Source organism: Marmota flaviventris, chromosome 12, assembly GCF_047511675.1.
Source record: "Marmota flaviventris isolate mMarFla1 chromosome 12, mMarFla1.hap1, whole genome shotgun sequence".
NCBI classification, from domain to species: domain Eukaryota; kingdom Metazoa; phylum Chordata; class Mammalia; order Rodentia; family Sciuridae; genus Marmota; species Marmota flaviventris.
Window position 1 is genome coordinate 14070995 of NC_092509.1, and position 24240 is coordinate 14095234.

At 43.9% G+C, this 24240-nt stretch overlaps 1 protein-coding gene across 1 annotated transcript in view; it reads left to right on the forward strand.

Moving 5' to 3' along the window:
• The first annotated feature begins 367 nt into the window (after window positions 1-367).
• Window positions 368-24240, forward strand: part of Actn2 (actinin alpha 2) — a 63903-nt gene continuing 40030 nt past the window's right edge. Inside the window, exons 1-2 of the mRNA XM_027948042.2 lie at window positions 368-663; window positions 23213-23327. Of these exons, the coding sequence (XP_027803843.1) occupies window positions 538-663; window positions 23213-23327 (241 nt within the window). The 5' untranslated portion in view covers window positions 368-537. The remainder of the gene's footprint in view (window positions 664-23212; window positions 23328-24240) is intronic.

Genomic DNA, 24240 nt, shown 5'->3' on the forward strand with positions numbered 1-24240 from the left:
TGCATAGAAAACGTGACAATGCAAGTGACACACAGAGAACTGCCCGGCGTATTCGGAGACCCAGGCCCACTCAAACCCACCCCGGGGGGCCGGCTCAGGCGCCCGCAGGCCACCTGCCATGAGCCAGAAAGGAGCAGGAGAGGGTGGCAGCGTGGGCCGGAGGCTCGCGGGGCGCCTCAGGAGCGACGCTGGGAAGCGGTTACACTGGGTCAGCGGAGCTGCTTCGGCCGGCGGCACGTGCGCGGCTGGGCGGGGCGGGGCCGCCGGCGGCACGTGCGTAGAGGGCGGGCGGGCGGGGCGGGGCCGCCGGCGGCACGTGCGCAGTGGGGCGGGACCGCTGGCGGCACGTGACCCGCCGCGCGGCTATTAAGCGGCGCGCAGCTGCTCCCAGCCCGAGCTGGTGCTTGTGCTGAGACCCAGCGCCCTGCCAAGCCGCCCAGAGCAGCCGTAAGGTCGCCTCCCGCCTCCGAGCGTCCCTCCGACCACCTGTCGAAACCCGCGCCCCCTCGCCGCGCCGCAGCCCCAGCCCCGATCGCCATGAACCAGATAGAGCCCGGCGTGCAGTACAACTACGTCTACGACGACGATGAGTACATGATCCAGGAGGAGGAATGGGACCGCGACCTGCTGCTGGACCCCGCCTGGGAGAAGCAGCAGAGGAAGGTCAGCAGGCCAGAGGGCGCCCTATGGAAGTGGTGACTTGTCCTGTGTCCTTGCAGCCCCGCTCGCCATCAGAAAGGAGGGACAGACAGGGCACTGGACACGTGCGTGTGTGTGTGTGTGTGTGTGTGTGTAAAGAGAGAAAGAAACAGAAACGTGTGTGTGTAAATGACATAAGAGTGGCAAACTGAAAAACGTTGACGGAAGAACAGTGCTTTGTGTGTTTCTCACACCAGCCTGCATCAGTCTAGAATCAGAGTCCCAGGTCTGCTGCTGACTCCTTCACCGCCTTGAGTCTGTGACCTTGGCCGCAGGGTTATACTTTACTTGGCCACAGGGTTATACTATACTGTTGTGTCCATTCACCTCAAGCCAGTCTCTTCCCAGTAACAGGGCCAGAGGAACAGCACCTTGGTCCCAGCTTTCACAGGGCTACCCCTGAAGAGTCAGGGACAGTCATTTAGTGTTTGGGCCTCATTGGAGAGGGATGTTATAGAACACTAGAGTTCAGCAGTCAAGTAAAAATTATTCACACTCTATTTATAGTTCATTGAGGTAAGCACACAGGGATGAAGGAGTCAGCCAGTTTCCAAGCGCTCCCTGCCCATCCTGGTTGGTGCTCTCTGGGGCCCAATGGAACATTCCACCATTTCAACGTTTCTTCTTGATCCTCTTGATGAGAACAAATAGTGGGTGCGCACCAAAGGGCTAAACCTTGCCTCCTCTTTGGCTGGCCACAGAGCCTGGCTGGTCAGGCATGAGGTCAGAGACCTGCTAACCCAGCCTTATGATAACAGCATCATGGCCAAAGCCAAGTGTCCTGTGCTTTCTTCTCCTATTTTTCTGGGTACAGGACAAGGTGGTTTTTCTTCTTAAGGGCATGCTTTTTAAGAGGATAATCTGTGTTGACCACAGGTGCCTGGCAATTTCTGTAGCAGCTACTGTGGTTGATGGTATGATATGAATACATGATGGTAGAAAACATGAAGCCTGCCCTTCTCCCCCCACAGACAGCTGGAAAGAGAGTAGTCCCATATTTGGATAATTATCAAATAGCCAAGCCCTACTTTTATAACACGATTTCTCTTGTCTACCTTCTCTCTGAAAATAGCCTTTACCATTATTATTGTAAAGCTCCTGTTTAGCTATCTTTCAGTTTCTGTCTTAGTTTCATAAGCCTTTTACTATCCTGTGGAAACAAGAGACAGAAGGGTAAATAGAAGTTGAGTCTGAAAAGAGCAACTAAGTTTCTAGCTTTCCACAGTTTTAAAGGGTGCATTCTGAGGGCAACACATGGCCTGAGGATTTTGGACTGTTGTCTGGGTACAACCATGCATCAAAAGTCAGCAAGAGTTAAGAAGTTTTAACAGTGTATGCATTGCTTTCTTTTTAAGTTTCCCAATTTTTAATGCATTTTTTTCATGGATTAAAAAAACAGCTCCTATATTATTTCAAAGATGGCTTTTCTTACTGGAAATAGCAAAATAGCTAAGGAACAGGACAGGCTGTCATTTTTTACAGTAGCAGTTTGATTCCAGAGGTTTCTGTTGATTTTTTTAGATAGTATGATTGTGAGAGACAGGTAATATCCATATCCAAAGGTCACATTGAAGTGTCTTTTGCTGTATTTAATTTTAATATATTTACAGTATTTTTGGATATAATGGCATTGTTATTTTGTTTAGGTTTGGGATTCCTGTGTGACTTTGTTGTTAGTGTGTAGCACTTGAAGTAAAGTGTGTTATGAAAAAGCAAACATACTTGCTGATCTCAGTGCAAAATAATTCTGGAAAGTTTTAAAAAGCTCATTTTTAAGGTAGATAAAATATTGTAGATGCTAGGGTAGGGGAACTTTGTTAGACTTGAACAGATCCACAGGAGACTTTCTCTCCACTTTTGGTATAGAACCAGCTCAAGTCAGTGGAATAATGTGGAACCAGGAGCTCAACACTGCCAGAGCGGTGGCCTCTATTTATGTCCTATGAGACACACTGTTGGAACATGGAGAGCACAAGATGCCATTGTTTCTATTGTGGGCTACCTTCTCCACACTTGCCATTTAGTGATATGCTGGGTATGCGATCTGTCAACAAATGCTGGTGGCACTTGATGACGTCCGTAGGCTCTAATGGATACAGTACCTAATTATACCCACAGTTCAGAGAGTCTGGCGGACTATGGTAATCCTTGCTCCCTGATATGGAATGCCTTGCTGCAGAAGGACTTGTAAAAGTGTTGTGCTGTTCACAAAAGGTCCTCCAGAGGATGCTGGACTTAGTACATGTAGACAGAGGCATCCTGAGTGCCCACCTCATCTGTCAGGGGCTGCTGAGTGCACGCGGCAGGGCTGTTTACAGTGCTTATAAAGATAATTGTCTTTTCTTTCGTACAGCTCACGGACAGGGGAAGGGTGCCTGCAGTGACAAGGGGGCAGCACTTTAAGTAGTAAAAAAGACTGAAATGCTGAACTTACTACTGGAAGTAGAATCTTCTGCCCTACAGGATGCAGTTTAGGGATATCAATTTCAGGTAACTTAGGCTGTCTCCAGGGTGGACCGCTGGCTTCTGGAGCATTGAAGTCTAGAAATAAACTTCCCCTGGATGAGGGAGCACTGTCTTTGCCTCCATGGAAGCCTGTACAGGAGGTGCCTTGTCAGAGCAGCAGTGCTGATGTACATGTTCTTAACCAAGCAGGAAATGAAAGGAGACATTGTTTCCATACCTAAAGGGTCCTTACATCTTAATCTGTATATGGCCCCATGATAAACTTTTCTGAGTTCTGACTGATCTTCATAGTGCCCCCAGAGGTTCAAGTTTTGCACCTTCCCCGTTGAAGTGGCCCATTCTCCTTGGGGCAGCTTCCTGACTGGCTGGCCTTCCCAGCTGCATTGGCTCAGGCAGTGTGTATATGCAGGAAGAGCTGCCCACAGGGTCACACAGAGCTGGTGACTGCCCCTTAAAGGGGCATGGTTGAGGCTGCTCTCAGCTAGTAATGCATGCTCTTGCCTGAGTTTTAACTGGGAGAAAAGATTCATGTTGTGTAGCTAGATCAACAACAAGCTGTTGATTCACAAGATCCAGATGATTCTCATGAAATCCCCAAGCCTCTCAGCTCTGACTAGTCCTCTGTGATCACAGCTGAGTCCCTCTACATTTGATTATTGATTTGAGCAGCTAGGAAACAAAGGTAGAACCCTGTCTTTCTTATCTCATAGGGTTTTGTCTTGATCCAGTGGATGAACTGATTTATATTGAAGGGGCTTTATACACTACATAAATCCATCAATGTTCAAACATTATTACCTTGTGTGCAGCAATAGTTGTTATTTTGTCAAATGATCTAATAATAATAAGGTCTTCACTTGGGTTTGTGAGAGACAATGAAGTAAAAGATTGGTCCTTAGTGACTGCAGTGTACTTTTTATTGGGGTAAAATGTATAAAACATTTTACCATTTTTTAACCATTTTTAAGTGCACAATTCAGTGGCATTATGTACCTTCATATTATTGTATCATACTGTCTGTTTCCAGAACTTTTTCCATCATCCCAAACTGAAACTCTTTCCATTAAAAAAAAAAAATCACTTTCTAGCCCTCCCTTCTTCCATGTACCTTTGAAGATTGGATTTACATATCAAAAACTTACAACATAAGAAATTGTTTAATATTAAGCACTGGATTGTCTAAAGAATAAAAATGATAGGAGGTCGAACAAGGAGAATCATCATGGGTGAACAATGAGGAAGTGCTTACAGGGGTGTAGGTCTGAACAGGCCTCCTCGAGTGAGCACTGTTGGCTGAGTGGAGCAGGAGGAGGAACTGCCTTCTTGGTTAGAGAAAAAGTGTGAGAAACCTGTTGTGTTTGGAGGCAGGCAGGGATTGGTTGGTGGAATACAGCACGTTTATGTACCCCTTTAGCAGTGATGAGGACACCTCACTCAGATACGCAACAAGTGCAGAGGCGTGTAGAGGGAAGTAACCCAGGGGCCACATGGACTGACTTGGGTCGCCGAAGCCACCTCTTTCTGTGCTTACAGGGGTGTAGGTCTGTATTCTTGGATTGTCTGTGGCTCCTGATGAGTTTGAGGAAGTGTGAAGAGCAGACAGGCTTCGTGAAGCCAAAGATGCAGAGTCAAATTTAGAGAGAAGACAGAGCTGGGTTACAGTGGGCCTGGGATGCCAGGGTGGCACAGACTCCTTCTGCCGGCTGTGCAGAGGTCTTTGGAGCTGGGAGGAGCCATGCTTTCAGGAGCTTGCTGTTTCAGGATCAGTCTGCATGGGAAGGACCTGAAGCTGGGGAACCACTGTAGGTCCATGGGCACACTGTGAGGATTAGAAGGAGGGGACAGTAGGCGTGGTGACAAGGAAGGTGTCCATTTGAGAGTGATCCGAGGGATTGTGGAAGGATCAGATAAGCACATGTTGTTCCACAGTAAGCCGTTGATGGATCTGGTCAGGCTGACGTGGTCCTTCTGGTAGAGCTCCTGGCCCAGCACTCAAGATGGTGGTACTGACAAGCAGCAGTGTCTGCTGATCCGCCAAGAGATTTCGTCCAGAGGGGAAGCTCAGTATTTACAGAACACATAATCACCAGGTGCAGGAAATGCGCTACCATGCTGAGGAGGCAGAGTCCCAAGCATGTGAAGGCAGGGCTGCAGGTTGAGAGAGGTTTTCATGGGCAGACAAAGTTCTTGATGAGAGAAGGGCAGAGGAAGAGGTAGAAGCAGAGCTGTGCAGAAGGCAAAGTGGGGGAGCAAGGGTGAGGGGCAGCCTGCAGGGTAAGACCTTGAAGAACCTGCAGGAAAGGCTCAGCAGACAGGGGCAAGCATAGCTGGTCTCAGGCTCCAGGACAGGTCAGAACCCTCCCTGAGGCAGTGAAGAACCACAGAGGTGCCTTAAGCAGGCAAATACCAGGGCCCAGCTTGAGTCTTCTCAAAATCGTTCTTGCCAGTGTGGAGGAGAAAGGGCTGAAGACAGGCAGGATTACTGGGAGAGTGGCAGAACAGGAGAACACTAGGCCTGGACAGAGAATGCAGAAGGTAGAAGCAGAATCTCATTCAAGCCTCAGGAAACCTCCATGCTCACCCCGAGGACTGTTAGACATGGTGTCCTGGAGAATCACCGGTTGCGATGAGAAAGAATCACTCTGTCCTTGCGTCCTGTCCAGGGCACTGTGATGGGTCCTGGGGTAGGCCCTGCTGTTTTCATCAGATTCACCAAGTAAGATTCTTGAATCCAAAATAAGATCTCCCATGAGAGAGGGAGGGGTTGGACCTAGGCTGGAAACCTTAATTGACGCAGCCTCAGAAAACTGTCAAAAGTCCCACATTCAGCCACCACAGCTGGGAGACACCTACAGGCCAGGCGCAGCCTGCAGTGGGCGGGAGCCACCCTGATGTGCAGAGGAGTTCCTGCGGGATCGCTGGAGGACAGTCAGAACTCGCTGTGTTTCCCTGGGAACAGCACTGATTCTTCCAGAAAGAACAGAAAATGAAGATGAGGGGAAAGCTTGCTAGGTGCTCTGCTAGACATATTGCAAAGGAAGGAGCATCTAACGTGCAAGGGTTGGGTCTTTCTGAGAAGGCTGAGGAGAGTTTTTGTTCACATACACCCAGACGCACCCACCCCACATTTCTTTTTTTTTTTTAATTTTTTAAAATTTTTTATTGTTGGTTGTTCAAAACATTAAAAATTTCTTGATATATCATATTTCACACTTTGATTCAAGTGGGTTATGAACTCCCATTTTTACCCCATATACAGATTGCAGAATTACATCAGTTACACATCCATTGATTTACATATTGCCATACTAGTGTCTGTTGTGTTCTGCTGCCTTTCCTATCCTCTACTATCCCCCCTCCCCTCTTCTCTCTCTACCCCCTCTACCACCCCACATTTCTAAGTGGGAAACCAGGAGGTATTTTTACCTGCAGTCCTGTGGAGGAGTGACATATAAATGGGCACAGCAAGCACAGTTGTTCATGCAGGCCTTTATTGTGGTTTTTCAAGGGGCCATGCAAGAGAATTGACACCATACTGGCCCTTAGAGAGCTGACCCAAGTTCAAGTTTGGGGAAGGTGAGAAGCACAGAGAGGAGGAAGTAGGGCTCCAGGGTGCCCCTCCTGCTGGACCTCTGGAGAAGAATGGGAAAGTCCTCCCAGGCATCCAGCCAGAGACCCGGAAGTGCCCTTGACACCTGCCTCTCTCCCACAGGGGCCAGCCATGGCCTCCCCAAGTCCTGGACCTGCCTTCCTCCTATGTGTGCTGCCAGGCCTTCTGTATTCTCTGTCCATGCCTGGTGGTCTCCTGTTCTGCCACTCTCCTGGTAATCCTGCCTGTCTTCAGCCCTTTCTCCTCCACACTGGCAAGAACGATTTTGAGAAGACTCAAGCTGGGCCCTGCTTAAGGCACCTCTGTGGTTCTTCACTGCCTCAGGGAGAGTTCTGACCTGTCCTGGAGCCTGAGACCAGCTATGCTTACCCCTGTCTGCTGAGCCTTTCCTGCAGGTTTTTCAAGGTCTTACCCTGCAGGCTGCCTCTCACCCTTGCTCCCCCTACCAGCTTGCTTTGTGCACAGCTCTGGCTCCTCACCCTAGGGGCTTCTCACTCTGTACCCCTCCTTTGGAGGCCTGTCTCTCAGGACACAGCCCCTTGTCGCTGTGCTCCTGGGCCTGCCAGGCTGGGAACCATAGTGCTCTGTGGTCCTGGTGCTTCTCATTCACATTAGTTGACTGATTTATGAATCACCTTTCTGGAAAAAATTCAGTATGATTAGTTTTTAAAGTTAAATATTAAACAATTAGGTTTTATTTATAGACTTTATAACTCCTTGAGCTATAAATGTATTAACTCCATCTTATACTTGTTGTATGATGCTTTAAAGAAATGTTTTCTTATTTTTCTCAAGTTTTCACAGTAATAAAATTCTCTGACTTGATTGTTTTAATACTGAGCCTTCAGAGACAAGCTGCTCATTTATTTTTTTAAAAAAAGTTGGAATTTAAAGTTCTTGGAACTGAAAAATATCATACATGCAGATTTATTTAAATTATAATAAAATATGTCGTTATATTTATTCAAAAAGTTCTGGTAACCTAAATTTGATTTAAAATGACTGGTTTTTTCCATATTGAAAATCTTTACCTATTTAAAATTCAGAATTCATTTATGATTCAGATAAATATAAATTTAAAATTGTGCTTTCGTATATAAAAACATGAACAAATTTTGAAGATATGGTATGCTCCACAGTCGTGGAGGGTGAGTGTACCATCCTGGGGAAGTTTTCGCATGCGCAGCATTAATACATACCCACCCTGGACCCCAGAGTCAACCTGTTTTGTTTGATTTTGCCAGGGGATAAATGTATTAGTCATAATCTCCACAATGATTGTACATTGAAAGTAGATTATTCTTGGTGTCCATTACGACTTTTTTGTTAAAAGGCATTCTAGCTTGCTAAAGCGCTCTCTCTCCCTCTCTCTCTCTCTCTCTCTCTCTCTCTCTCTCTCTCTTTTTTTTTTTTGGTGTGTGTTTTTGAGAACCAAATGGACAAATTGGTGAATGTGAGATTATTTTGGGCAAATGGGAGCAATATTTAATATGAAGCTACAGTTGAATTTTGCACAGATAATTGTGATTGAGATGGCAAAGGTTAATCAAGAAATCCATCTTCTCAGTCATAAGGATGGTTTGTTTTTGCAGTACTGGGGAGAACTGAACTCAGGGCCACCCATACAATAGCCAGTTGCTTTACTACTTAGTTATATTCCCAGCCCTCTTCAAGAGTATTCAGGTTGCTTCATGCTAGTCAAACAAGATGTGAAAATGATAATTATTTAAAGGGTATGCAATATCATTGCTCTTGATTAGAATTTGGAGATATTTTATATAAGGTGCAACCATATGAAATTCTCCATGCTATTTCAACTTCCCAAATTGCAATTTCTTATAGTTTAACCCAATAAAACCACTTTACCACTATTGTGGGAGTATATTCAAAGTCCTCAACCAATACCACAAAACATCCAGACTGTACAACTGAATTCTGATTAGTTTTTATCCTTATTTCCAATGCCTTTGGTATTCATTTGGGGGAAACAGGAGAGTGTGGGGATTGGTTAAAAATGAGGGATTTGAATGGAGGGCGTGATACCCAATGGAAATACTCTGGAGGAAGGTCAAGCTAGAGACTTAGGTAAAGATGTTATCTGTGTGTGTTTAGAGGTTGATGCTACCTACAGGAGGGAAAAATGGAAGAGAATTTACCAGGAAGGTACCAGAGTGAGCTAAAAATAGAGGACTCTGGAGGAAGCAGTGACATTAACTGAATGTGGAAGCCTTGCTTTTCTGGATGAAAACATGCATGTATTAGACATCTTGGAACCAATTGAGCTGTCAGGAATGTCTTTGGTTTTCTTTCTGGAGAAGTCTTGCCTTGGTATTTTGTTAGAACTTTGCCAGTCAGCCTGGATCTGGCATTTGAGTTACATTAGTCGCTGGAACAGAAGCCCAGGGGCTTTGGCATTGTGGAATGGGGTGTATTTTAGCTCAATAGGCAACTTATACCTTCAAAGGAAGCAAAAAGCTGTAAGGAGTTATTTAGGGTGATGTGCTTGAATCTGTGACATAATATCCTTCTGCACTTGGAATGGCCAGTGATAGGCTTTATTGAGGAAGATGTCACTGCAAGTTTGTAGGATTACTAGAGAAATCAAATGTTTCATCTTAACTATTCCCAGGGTAGAATTAAGCTCCAAGATAGATTTTCCTTCTTCCATTTTATCATATGTGAAATTAAGGAAATAATTATTGTTCTCATTTAGGTGTCTTGCTTCAAGGTTTTTAAAAAAACAGTTATTGAAGGGTATTTGAGAATATCAGTCATGAAAACAGTGAAAGACATACAGAATTATAATCAGCTTAGATATTTACCCTTAGAGAGTGAGTGATTTTTTTTTTAATTTGGAAGCAAACACATTTTTGAGGGGAGGTAGAGTCTGCAGGGAAAGATGTCACTGGGAAATACGCAAACTGTATTTTACATTTTAGATACTGTAATATTTCTCTCTTGTTATTGCAATTTTATGAAATATGGGGCGACTGATTTTTCTATTGCATACTTTGGCTTTTTATGTTAAATTTGGGAGTAGAAGGATTTCTCGCCCCTCAATGTAACACCAATACACGAAAAATTCCACTCAGACAGTAAAAGTGATATTTTAATGTAGGATTTTCGCCAGTGGATTTTCAAAAGATATGTGTGGGAGGGATTTTGGCATATCATCCCCAGTATCCCAAACCATTCACTGTGTAAAGCAGAGAAGCAACTGTTACTGAGAATTTCCAGGCACTATTTTAACCCAATGCATTGCTTGATTTTCAAAATAATTGTGAAAGATAAGCCTTGTCATCTTCATTTTTTAGCTAGGAATGCTAAGTAACTTGCCCAGTGGCGGTTGATGTTGGGAAGTGGTAGCTGGAAAATGCAGAGGATTTGTCTAAATTTTGAAAGGCTCCAAATCACAATTGAAGTTTTATAAAATAAGATGTTCATTATTTTATTGCTTATTTTTGGTCTGTGATGGAACTGGACTTCAGATCCAGGCTGCTTGCTCCAGGGGCCAGGCTTTGAACCACTAACCTTCTGTTTGCTACTTTCTTTTTGTATGTGTGGGGATTGGTACTAGGAATTGAACTCAGGGCTGTTTGTTACTTTCTACTCAGATTCATAACCAATAGCCCAGAGTAGAGGCCTGGAATCCATTATTCCTACTTTTTTACTTATCAGAACTGTCCTGCTTTTGTGGAAGTTTCTGTGTATCCCTGAATTTTTAATTTCTCAACTTGTCAGCTGGAAACATCTGAGGGAATGAAAATCCTGGGCTTTGAGGCTTGGTGCATACTTTCATTCAAAGGTTTCCTCCAGCTGGAGCTCTAAGGGTTGCTTTGTCCACCAGAAATGCCAGAGGAGGCGGCAGGGGCCACAGAGAAGCCACCCAGGCAGAGTGTCGGGGACAGCCATGTAGAGCACATCAGTGGAGTTAGCTGCTGTATGTCCTACTCAGTTCTGAAGGAAGCCAGAGTCAAGAGGCCCGGTGTCTGTGTTGACTTCTCAGGTGAGGGCACAGACCAGCATTGCCCCCACAGGCCCCCTGCCAGGCTGCAGGAGTGCCACCAGATAGAGCTCTGTGGGGATGTAGCCTAGCCAGTAGGGATGTGGCAGCAGCAGGAACTCAGTTTACATTCAAAAAAATTTTGCTTTGCTTTTATTTAACTTCTCATTATGGAAATGTTCAAGCACCCACAAAAGCTAAGAGAAAGGAAGAAATCCCTCTGAAGGAAACTGGTGAGGAGCTTGGTTTGGGGAGCTGGGGCTGCCAGATTGTGAAAGGAACAGAGCCTTTGTGGCTAATAGACGCTTTCCATGAAAAAGTGCAGCACTGGGGACTCGCTACCCTGAGTTTGAAAAGCCTGGCTCCTCCCTAGGGCCTGCGCTTCCTTCTGCACGGATGCTCCCTTCCCCACCCGGGCACTGGCCCTGTCCGTCCCATTCTAGTGATTTTTCATGCCTTTGACTTACATTTTAATTCCTAAAAGTTGAGATTTCCAAGACCTGCCTTTCAGGAATCACCAGTACTTTGAAAGAGACCTTTTTAAGGATAGTAACCCTATTGTCTGATTCTGGTGAATTTCAGAGTCAGTAGAAAAAGAGGGTAGAGCCGTGCTAATAAAACACTTGGGCAAAAGCCAGGCCTTTTAACATCCTGTGGATGTGGAGGTTGACTCTGTGCACCCTGGGCGTCGGTACTCTCAGGGCATGTGCTGCATGTTAAGAGGACTGAGAAGATGGACCCGCTGATCCCATCCCACCCTCTGTCAGGCTTGAGGATCAGTCCTCTTAGCACCTCTGACCACTCTTGATCCTGTTTTGAGGAGATCCTGAATTTGAGACTTTGTTCAGGTGGGAACAATGTCTGAGGATGCTGAATTGGTACCTCTGCATCATTTTCCTCCTCCATCTCTGGAGAGGAAACAGGACAGGTGTGGAAACGGTTCTGCATGAGTGGTTATTTTTCATCTGGTTAAGACTGCTTCTGGAGATTGTGATTACACACAAAACAGGCCCTCACCCTCTTAGACACGTGTGTGTCAGAGTGGCCCCAGAAAAGAGATGGGGACATATGTGCAGCAGTTCTGAGCCATCTTTTTCCTTACAAGATTCCTTCTGATCCTGAAAGATGAAAAACTGCATGAGAAGCAGCACAACCGTCCCATGGCTTTGTGCAAGGAACGTCGTCTCTCAGGACCCTGTTCTTTATGAGATGAAATGAGGTTGAAGGACCCCATGTCCTGGTTTGCTCAGAACAATCCTGTTTGTGGCTGTTGTCCCAAAGGATTTTACATAGCAACTTTCTGACTCTCAGAAGTGACCCAGTGATGACTACAAACTGAGGTCACCTGTTCCAAGGAGCGATACAAGGCAGCCTTATGGAAGGTCAATGCTGGCACCCAGGTAATGCATACAGAGAGTAGTGATGCCCTTTCTCAAAGTATTGTCTTGTATTGAAGTACTGAACTTCAAAAAATGTAGATATTGGTGAAGTGAGATTTCAAGTATACATACCAGGTGTTTTTTTTTAATAGAAATGAGACAATTTTATCTATTTATTTATTTTAGTTATATATTGGCAAAATATCTTTATTTTTGTTTACTTATTTTTATGCTAAGGAACGAACCCAGTGCCTCACGTATGTGAGGCAAGATCTCTGCCACTGAGCTACAACCCCAGCCCATACCAGGTATTTTTGAATGTCCTAATTCATGAGTCTTATAATATAGACCGAGCCTTACAGACTGCTGTGGGGGATGAGCCCAGGGGCTGGAGAGAGATGGGACCACGCATCTTGCTGGAGGCCTCCTGGGGCCCAGGTCACCCTCTAAATATGGGTTTCTGTTATAATTTTGATATTTTATATGTATATTTTTTATTTTTAAGGTTTTATAAATATACTCACATTTCACACCATGTGATATTAATTTGTGCCAGACATTAAGGATACTTACTTTGCACTTTTTCAGATGTGCAAAGTAAATGTAAATATTTCAGTATCTGAGCCCCTTACCCAAGTTAGGTCTCTAGCTATGTTCTAACAGTTTCAGGCTTTTTGCCAAATTAGAAGAGTTTATTTCTGTGTACATGCACTTGAAAATCTGGGGGTGAAATGATAAGTATATTTGCTGTTTGATAAAATCATATTTAATGAGGTGTTTTCCCTTAAGCCACAGTTGCCCTTAGGGTCCTTTAAGGACTGGGTAGGGAGGCAGGGAAAACTGTGTCAGAGATGCCTCGTATGAAAACTGTGTCAGTGGCTCTCTTGCTGTAACTGGATGTTAGAGACGCAGAAGGATTTCTCTTCTGTGGTCCTGGTTCTCAGACAGTGTGTCACTTCTGCATTAGGATTTTAAAATGTGATGTTGATGTAGGGGTTTTAATATGAAACTTTAAAAATCTTTAGCATTTCATTGAGTGATAAGCTTCAGAAAGCTAAGTTTGCTGGATCATGTCCAGTTTAAGTAGTCCCTGTCCACAGTTAGGAGCTAGCTAGCAAAATTGCAGAAGACCACAGAGGAGACAAGGTTGTGAATCTAGGCCAACAAGTTTTATGGACCTTCCTCAATTATTTTTTTCCCTCCTTTGGTGCTCGGAGTTGAACCCAGAGCCTCATGCCTGACAGGCAGGTGTTCTGCTGTTGAATCACACCCACAACCCTGAGATAATTTTTAAATGGCTGCATAAGGAATGAATATGTAGAGAAGAAATTGTTAAAGGGAAAAGCAGAGTTGGCGATATGCCCACCAAACTGCTTTGTGCCATAGTATATAAGCACACATTTGTGTTTTATACTGTAACTGCTGGAGTGGCCCAGGACACGAGGTATGTAGGATCTGTGTTTTCATGAACACTCTCCAGGCAGCATGAGCCTTCTTGCTGGGGAAGCCCGGCCTTGTTCCCTCTCCTGTGGAGTCTGCAGGAACTTTGGGAATGCCCAGCTTCCCTGGTTTGCCATATGTTCACAGAGTTCTCCCCGTGTGAGGAGAGAGCCAGTGCACCTGACTGGTGTAATGCAGGAAATAGGGTGTATTACGAGAGCTGCTTCCTTCTAAGTGAACGCATCCTTCCCTCTTTGTAGGCAGCCATTTATTTAGGTCCCCGAAAATAGTAACGGTAGGGTGAACTTGAATTAAACAATATTTATTTGCTGTACAAACTGCTTCCCTGGTTGCTGGACGGCCTGAGGGGGAACTGTGTGCTTTTCCTTAAACATGATTCACGCTCAAGAGGAGAGTGAGGAAAGTACAATACCGAAGCCCAACTCTGAGCAGCAGTGGGGTGTGCCCTGTCACTGAGCCATGTCTTGTGCATAATTACCCAGGCTCCAAGGGAACAGGTTATTTTGGGAAGCACAGCCCAGGATCAATCATATGGAGGGCTCTTTGCTGGGAGCCTTAATATGGTTGCTTACCAGAAAGTCCCCAGAGGAATTCTCCATGTCCTTTGTGCCTGCTTAGGGGAGGCAGGTGTGAGCTGGCAGAACACCCAGCTAGTGGCAAAGCCAGGCTCTGCATTCTTTAAGCTCCGGTGACCAGGCACCAGTAGTTTTCCTGTGGTTCTTTGAGCTTATTACTTTTTTCTTTTCCTTTTTTACCTTCTAGAGCAAGAATGACTTAGACTTTGATTCTGAAGACATTTGATTTGGTTAGTTTAACATATGCTTCCAGTCTTTTGAGAAGAATCTACATATTTCTTATCTTTACTCTTTTGGACTTGACAGTTAAAGAGGGTTTCACCAAGATATTTGGGAACTCTCCTTTAGAAGAGAGAGTGCCATAGTGGCTTTTTTCCTTGTTTTGAGGATTTACAAACTCTCCTTGGCATTGAAGCAGAGTTGTCTTGCATGGAAACTAGCATCGGATATCCACATCTCAAAAGTGTTTGACATCCTTGATAGATTGTAGAGAGGTAGAGATGAGTAATTGCAGCTGAAAAATAAGAATCAGGAGAATGAGTAATAAGGTCTCCTGTAAGTGGTATTAAATGTTTATAGGAATTTTTTTTTGAACAGGGAGAAAATTAACAGATGGAAATATTTTAGTTTCTTGATAAATGTACAATCTTTGTGAAATAGAGAAAAATGCTAAAAAATCAACCCAAATGTATTATTATTTATGGTGATCTGAATCAGAGGGAACACAGGGACACATGCTCAGTTTTAAATGGAGAGTTTGACACTGAAAAGGAATGTGGTAAGGTGCGACCCAGGACAGTTGTTGGTTCCACAGGATGGGAGGCAAGCTGTAATGTAAGTTAAGTGCTAGGCTTCAGTTAGTTCTGTGGATCATTCTTGTGTATCACTATCTTCTTCATCAAAATTGGTAAAATTTAGACTGGAATATAGTGAATTAATTTTAGCTTAATTCGAATGTTGACCTCCCCTTAGAAGAAAGACTCTGTAAGTATTAGAAGATGATTTTTTTTCTTTTATTCTTTTTAGTTATACATGACAGTAGACTGGATTTGACATATTAACATACATGGAATATAACTCCCATTCCTGTGGCTGTACACATGTGGCATTCCTCTGCTTGGGTATTCCTACATGGACATAGGAAAGTGATGTCTGATTCATTCTACTGTCTTTCCTATTCCCACTCCCTTAGAAGATGATTCTCAAAAGTATGATTGCTGCTCTCATACAAATATAAGGGTGAATAGTGTTAAAGCTGGTACTTAACTCATTAGTGAGAAAACTAACGAGAACTTACAGTTAGTGAGAAGAGTATCCAGAGAATAGACCCATTTAGAGGTCAGGAATATTAAAGTGAATGTCCTGATGTGTAAACTTTCTGCGGAAGAGAGAGGGTTGTCCCCTCCTGGAGGGGTTCACTGCATGTCTGTTCAGAGGTGGTCTGTACTGCTGTAAGTTACCTGTGACTTAGAGAGCAGTACATCTTCCCTTCTGTATAGCCTCCTTGGCTGTTCTTTCCAGATTCCAGAGCTTTAATTTGTTCTGTCCTTTATGGAAGTTTTGGGGATGAGTCCACATATCAGAGGTCATTCCTCAAACCAAAATTATCTGGCCTAGACTAGGCTTTGTGGACCCCTAACGCCCACCCCCACCCTCTGAGCCCTTGTCTCTCTCTGTTCTGAGCAATGTGTGGTCTACACCTAGACCATCTCAGGAGGCCAGCAGTGGAATGCTGAAGTTGATGGCTCAGAATTTGTGATTCAAATCTGGCCTGGTAAGAGTGTCATCCCAAGTGCTGGGAGAGCCATCTTTAACCTGCCCACTTAAAGCATCATCCATTAGCTCCACTCTATTTTTAGACGCCCTCAGCAGGGAGGTTGCCTATTATTTTTGCAAGGTATTTCTCTTTTTGGCAAGCTTACAGTCTTTCTTAACATTTAAGGATTCAGCAGTTCAAGTTTGACATGATAATAATAATTTTTTTAAACAACTAGAATTTGAATAGATAACCCATTTTTAGCTTATTGGTCTTTTTTTTTTTTTTTTCCTTTTTGGTTAAAAATTTTTTTTGATTGCTGTCCTCTTTCATCTCTCCCAGAAAGTCCAGCAAGTAGGATCTTGATGCTACTGTGTTCCAGGCACTGTCCAGAACGCAAAACAAAGACCCCGGCCTGCTTATGTGGGTCATTTTGAGGAACATTTCTTAGGATGTTCCTGTGGTAGTAGGGATGGGGCCTCTGGAAGCTCTGGACTGTTGTGGGCTTTCCTATCCCTTTGGTTTGAGATTGTTAGGTATTCTTAGGCATTGATAGAAGGAAATCCTGAGTCCTGCTTGCAGATGCAGTTTGTTGGAGTTAAATCAGTAGGACAAAAAGACTGCCTCTTTTTTCGCTTACCTTGTTTTTGGTTAATTAAATTTGTCTTTGTCATTAGCATTGGAATTCAAGTTAAAAGCAGCATTTGGGTTTGTTTGTTTGTTTGTTTTTTAACCATCAAAGTTTTTGTTTATGACTGAGATCATCACAGTTTAAACTGTGAACTACAGAAAATTGGAACAGGTCCTAGCTGTGTGTGTTGTGTGAATTTAAATGCCCCTGCTGGGAGCTGGGTTCTCTGGGTGATGTAGGGGAGAACAAGGCACCCGTAGAGACTACTGTGTTCATTTTCATGATGTGGGTGCGTGCAGGCATCTGACAGTCTGGATAGCCAGTTGTGGGCCTTCCTTTTGCAGCGGAGTGCTGTAGGACTTGCCTTTGTACAGGGCTCCTCCTAAGGCTCTTTGTACCTGGTATGTTATAAACCAAGTCCTGATTGTCACTTAGTAATAAAGTTTTTTTTTTTTTTTTTAAGTATGGGCAAGATGTTTTTACACATACACCCTGCTCCCCCAGCAAAATCTCATGTTCTGAGCACCTTTTATCCAGAGGAGGTTATGTTGTACAAATGGTGTGTGTGTTCTCAACAGTGGCATGTACACTGGTGATAAGTCTAAAGACGATAAACACCTGGCAGCATTCTGGCTTCTTGGATCTGGACCTTTTTGTATCTCCTTTGTGTCTCTGCAGCATCATCGTCTGGATTGTGCTGATGAGCAAAGTGATTGAAGGTGGGCTGTGTCCCATGCTCAAGTAGGCTTACATGGTGCCTAGAGGTTGTCTGCATTTTTCTAAGTGATCTTGTCCTACCTAAATAAAGTTCTGGGGTGACTTGATTCTCTTTCTGTTTAAAGCCCATAGCACCTTAAGTTTCTTTGAGTTGCCATTACTGCTCACTGTTCTTTTGTGTTTCTAAGTCTTATAATTCATCATACTGGTGAGCAAGCTGGTAGAGTAGGTCAACAGGAGATGTACTGACATGCACACTCCATACTAAGCTGGTCTCAAGGCCTGACTGCAGATTTAAGGGCCACTGTATAAACTGAGCTGTCTCAGTCCATGTTATCTAACAAGATCTTTAGAGATTAAGCAGAGATTTGTGGGCTGCCTGCAGTGTAGCTAGATGCCTGGTAATGTAAGTTATGAGAATGTTAGAGTCCAAGAACACCCTGGGAATTGATTGTAGTGCATGCAGGATCCTCCTACAATTTGGATATGCCTTTCTTTGATTAAATTTTTAAGATTTTATGTGAATAGTTGAAAGGTGTATTCACACATACCTGGGCACCTGAAGCCTCGAAGGTTTGGAATTCCATCTTCATTATGGTAAATGTTTTGTCATCATTGTGAGTTGCTTCTGGGTCCAGAGACTTCCTGGATGTTTGAGTAGAGACCAGCAGAAACACTGTGCTGGATGTGTTCTAAGATGGTAGGGTGTCTGAGCGTTTAAGTTTGAGGCTCTACTGTTGGTTTCTGATGTCACTCTAGATGGGCCTGTTGGTTGGGATTAGCAGTGCAGCATCTATGGGGATCACCCCTGCCGTTCCTTGTGTCATATGTGCACAGGTAGGGCCTTTGTGGTGGGCAGAGGGTTGTGGAGTTTTATGGTTATCCAGGCAGCTCTGCTGGTAGCCATGTGGAAATCAGGAGCTTCTCCCCACTCAGGGGGTTAGGCCACCTGTGTCTGGGAGGGCAGTCTTCTCCTTTCTTAATGATAAGGTTGAAAACACATTTACTTTGGAGAAGCATCTCTGACCTTCCTCTCTGACCTTCACTGAAGATTCTGAATACATGGGCGGCTTTCCAGAACCCCCTTACTTTGCAATATTTATAATGAACCAGGAAAGTGATTAGAAGTGATCCTGGCAAATTGAGAATTTGTGAAGTAGAAAAGGAGACCCTATTACAGTGGTTGTTAAAAATAGAAAAGTAAAAGGAGCATTTTTGAGGAAATCGGTTTAATAGAATTGTGGTTTCTAATAGATGTTTGTGAGAGGTCTTCGGGCCCTGGGTTGTATTGACCAGCTGACTTCTGTATTTCTTCTCCTCTTGGTAACCTGTTGAATGATTTCACAATGCTAATCCTGGCAACAACTGTGTCCCCCCCCCCCCGCCTTTTTTTTTTTAATAGCCACCAGAGTATCAGCATCCGGAGGACAAATCATTTCATGGTGTCAGAGTCAGAAATAGACTTTGAGTTCTGAGCCACAAGGGCAGGCTGCGCCAGGCTGTTCTTCCTTCTCCCTCTCAGGAACCCCGTGGTCCCACGCCACAGGCTGCAGGCCAGGAGGAATGTCAGTCAGGGAAGGCTCAGAACCGCTGAGTGGGCTGCTTGATTCCCTGTGGAAAGTAAATGATATGCACCTCAAAATCACAGATCACTTTACAGCCCCCAGCGTTTTGACCTGATGGATGGTGCAGTTTTGTGATTGTCAGGTTCTTCAGGCTGTCTTTCCCTGGCCTTTGTGCTACTGACCCCAGTTCATCTCATTCAGAAAAGATGAAATGTTTTCAGCTTAGGAAATGTGATCAGAATATTATATGTAATTATTATTAAAGAAAAACCTGGCTAAAGAAGAAGAAAGGACACTTTTAGACATGTTGCCAAAATTTTTACTTAGAGAACATGGAATGGTGACGATTATTCAGAATCATTCCAGGGTTAGAGCCTTCCTGCAGACAGAAGTAGGTGAACCAGAACTTTCGGAGGACCATGGTCAACCTTAGAGCTGATCTTTTGTCTCTGTACCCAGGTAATCTCTTTCAGGTGAAATTGTGCACATGTGTGATCAGAAAGGAATAATACAAATCATCACAAGTGTAACACATTTTTCTTAAATATCTTTTGCACCTTTTCCCTGTGGAATAGGTGGGTTGCCAATGGTTTAATTAACATAAAAAGAGACCCAGTGTGAATGCACAGAAGCTGAACTACAGGCTGATCCCAGCTGGCTCAGTAAGGACACAGTGTTCTTTTTACTTTAAGCACATGTGCTGATTGTCCTGTTAAATAGTTTCACTTTGAGAAAGCAGTGGTCTCCTAGTGTCCATGGATTAAGGACTTTGCTTGTAAGTCCTTCGTGGAAGATGGAATGGCCTCTCCTGCCATTGACTGGGGCTGGCAGTTCTTGCTAGTGAATATTTTGGGAAACGCCTTCAGCTGATGTCCTTCTCAATCACTACATATGTGGGGGTGTGGGGTTTGAGGAACATTTTCTGGGATTCTAGAGCACAGTAAGGAATACAACAGAGGCAGAGGCTGCTGATGGCCTGGGCTTCCTTCTGTCTTCTCAAATGAGAGCGAACTATTAAAATCACCATAGCATAGTCTTGACCTTGGCTCCACTTTTCTCCCTGTGCCTGGAGGGCTGCTGTCTGCATTTAGGCAAGGCTGTATAGGCTGTGGAGGCCAGTGACTCGGGGTTGTGATTTCTTATGTTTAGGAAGGAGATCCTTCTGTCTGCTCCAGTTGTCTGACGGGCATACACAGTGAGACAGTGTCTGCCACTGCACTTCTTTGCTCTCTGTGACTTGAAGACTCTTTCCTCAGCTTTGTCTTAGTTTCTTGGGAGGGACTAGAAACACCTGTCTTTCCTTGCTGGGGATAGATGGTTCCCCTTCTTGGTCCTTTTTGTGTGTTTCTGAAACATTCTTATGCTTACACTTTTGAGTTGCTAATGGCATTTGCATTTCTCAGTAGGTGCAGAGGAAGGGGGACTAGAGAAGCCGAGGAAGGTCTGAGTTGGAAAGCAAGGGAGGATGTTGGAAGGTCTCCCATGCACCTGGGCAGCTTCTGGGTTGGACTCTGGGCTGGGGAGACATTGGCCTCTTTCCTCGTCCATAGAGCACCAATTCCCTTAAGAAAATGGCAGTGTGGTTTGAATCACGGAGACTGCCCCCCAATTCTGTGGACACATGTTCGTTCTCATTTGCATTTTCATGGAATTAAAGATGCTATTCAAACAGCAAGTAAGTCCCCAAAGAAGCTTTCAGGTGATGTGTGGTCTTGTTGCCACTGTTGTTTCTGTCTCCTCCAAGTCCAAAGGCTTTTCACTGAACCTTCAGGTGGGGAAATGTATAGCAACAGCCCCTCTAGGCCAAGGTAATTAAAACTGTAAATAGGATATGAAAATTAAACCTTCTAGTAAACTTAGGATTCCTTTTCAGAGTGCACAGGCCTCTTTGCAAGCAGTTATCTCAGAGCAGCTAGAGTCCTTATCCTGTGTATAAGTTGGTTAGTCACCACCTTTGTGGGCATTCAGGAGAAGTTGTTAAGGTGGGGAACTTCATTATGCTTAATTAAATCAAGTGACCTTTTAGACTGAATTTATTCTCTGGATTTGTACAACTGAATAATTACCCATGACGAATTTCCTTCATTGTTGCTACCTATAAAAGGTAGTGGCAGACAGACTTCCACAAAATTCTGTTGTGCAGGTCAAGAAACCGGTGTTGATTTTGTGAGCAGTGCTGGGGTTGTGGCCAGAAGAGCCTCTGATATGATTATTTCAAAGAGACTTAAATAAAGTATGGTGATTTTCACCAGCAATCTTAGCTGCTTTTAAAGTAGAATCTAAGTAAAAGCAACTGTGCATGTTCATTCATTGTATTTTATTTCTGCTAATAACTTCCTTTTTATTACAACCTGCTATCCTCTTGCCTTTCCCATAAGACCAGGTATATAATCAGTCTCGATATTGTCAATTCATAAAACAAACAAAAAACACCCAGTAAGTAGTTTTGCTTATGGAAAACAGAGCCTGTTTTTCCACTGTAAGAACTCGGTGATCTGGAAATAATGCAGGTGTCCATCCATAGGGAGCCTGTTACATGAAATGTGTTAACAGTAGTGTGGGATACGAGGCAGCTGCAGATAGGAGCCATCTGTACTGATAATGGAACAGTCTCCACACCATACTTTTAAGTGGATAAAAACAAGATGCAATACTATATTTGAAGGGACTCAAAACGTGTATGTGCACAGATAGCATAGGAAGGCTATAGAAGCAATGGGTGCCCTTTGCTCTCTCTGGGGCACTAGGTTGCTGGGGAACAAGGGTGAGAGGAAGGATTTTCACTTTTAATACCCTTCTGTTCCACTTGAGATTTGAACCAATAAAATGTTTTATCTATGCAGAAAGTAAATGCATAAAATTAGTATTTAAACAAATAAGTGGTGGAGGCTTACAGTAATCTTATCTTCAGAAAATAGCCTTTGCTCTCTAGAACAGTGCTGTCCAGTAGAATTTTCTGTGATGGTGGGAATATTCTATAGCTAAACTACCCCCACAAGCGACCCTTGAAGGCTTGAAAGATGGCTTGTGCAACATGGGGCTACATTTTTAATTTAATTTCATTTTAATTAATTAAAATTTGCATAGCCACTTGTGAGCGCCTGCCACATTGATTGGGGGTGAATCTGGAGCATCTCCCTTGCTTAGACCCAATTAAAGCTCTGATGTGTCTCAGGAAACTCACTCCATTAGGCTCTCAGGGCAAAGTTTATTACTATAAACTCAAGAAAATGCCTACATTTTCTTTTTGCCCTTGAATTGAACATTACCACATATTTCTTGAAATGAATGACTATTAGATTTGAAAACCTCTTTATTACCTAGGAAAGTCATTTTTGTGAACACTTTTGACTTTTTCCTTATCTTACTTGGAAGCAGCCTGTTTTTTAAGAGGTTGATTTTTCTCTTCTTGAGCAGAGAACCCTATTTATTTTCCCTCCCTTCTTCCCCCAAGCTTAGTGTGCCAGGCACTTTGTTCCTGTGCCTAGCAGCTGTCAGGAGACAAGGGGACAGTTTGCATTCTTAGCCAGCAGCTGCTAGAAGCATTCCTAATCTGGTTTTGGCAGGAAATAGTACACAAGTTGAAGCCAAGTTAAAAGAAACTGAAAAATAAACAGAATGACTTTGGATGCCCCCAATATATAGTCCATTTTCTGCTGCAGATTACCCTGGTAATTGTTAACATGACTGGACTGGAAGCCCTTCTCGGGCAGGGCTCTTCTAGTCATGTTTGAAGTCTGGGATCTAGCTCAGGCCTGGGATATGCTCCTAGAAGGAGTACTGTTACTTTTTAAATGATAAGCTGTACTACAAATTCATTTAATTGAGTTAAGAGCTTTAAACTATTGTTTATCCAAGATAAACTGTTTGTTCATAATTAGTGACTATGGTTATCTCCTCCCCTCTCCTTTCTGTCGCACAATGTTGCTTACCGTCTGCTCTAAAGAAAAGCATTTGAACATTACTTCAATATTATTTATGCATCTATTCTGCAAGCAAGCTTATTTTTGCTGTATACAAGGAATAAAGCACATCCCAATTTAGTCCCTTTCTTACAAAGAAAGAGATTTTTCAAGGTGAAGGTGTAGGTATAAACAGGGGCCTTTTTGACCTGAGGCAGAAAATCCTCAAGTTGGAATAGCAAATAAATGAGTTGTTGTCCATAAGGAAGAAATTTTACTAAAATCTTACTCTTGGGTTTCTAGTTCTTTTCAATAAATTCTTTGTTTTGTGAAAGGCCTGGACCCTGCAGACTCTTGGGCCCTCTGAGGTGTGGCGGATGTGGAATGTCATCCACAAGGAGGGGTCTGCTGGTGGCCTGTGCTCAGCTGTGTCTGATTTTCGTTGCAGACCTTCACAGCCTGGTGCAACTCCCACCTGCGGAAAGCCGGCACTCAGATTGAAAATATCGAGGAGGACTTCAGGAATGGCCTCAAGCTCATGCTGCTTTTGGAAGTCATCTCAGGTTGGTGTACACACCCCAGTCCTATACTTTAATGTGCAGTCACTAGGTAAGCATCTCTTTTAAAAGATGATCACAGCAGAAGTTTCCTTTGAACTTGGCTGGCCAAGAACATGGTATTCTGGCAAAGGAACCTTTCCAAAGAGCAATCTGCCTGAAGTAATTTTTTGTTGTTGTTGTTCAAAAAAAGGAGAGAATTCTGTTTAAAATGGACTGATTAAAATAATGTTTATGCAATCCTCCTTGAAATAAAGTAAGAGAAGAAAAATGACATTTATGTGACTGCCCTCTCCCTTCTAGTCCAGCTAGCATGCATTCCAGAAGTCATGTCCTAGCCAGAACACCCATATGTATGTTAGCATGGCTCTGAACGTGTGGGTTGAGATCCCGTGCATCTGGTTGCCTAGTTTCACTTGGCTGGTCTAGACTTGGATTAGATGGAGCACCCTTGGAGTGGTGTGACTGGGAAGGAGGATGGCAAGTCTGCCCTGGTCTATATATCTTCATAACCAGGTGTCTAAGGCGAGTCCTGGCAGCCACCTCTGAGATTTGAACTAGGCCACCCAACTTCCTCTAACAGCTAGCCAGCAACTGCGAATGCTCTAGGGACACGAATCGGCCTCTCTCTTTACACATGTGAAGGTTGGCTTATAGGCCAAACAAGACTCTTCCAGCAGATCCTTAATACTATACGACTCCCTGCTGGTCTACTTAGCTTTGGGCCAGCATTTCCTCTACCCTGTAATTTAGAGAAACTGGGAAAGTGTCACACACACTCAAGTGATCATTTCTGCTTAAGGAATGCCTGGACTCTGCATTTTGGCATCTTGGGGTTTTTTGTTTGTTTTTTGAGATGGGGCCTCACTATGTTGCCCAGGCTGGTCTTAAGGCCCTGGGCTCAAATGATCCTCAGGGC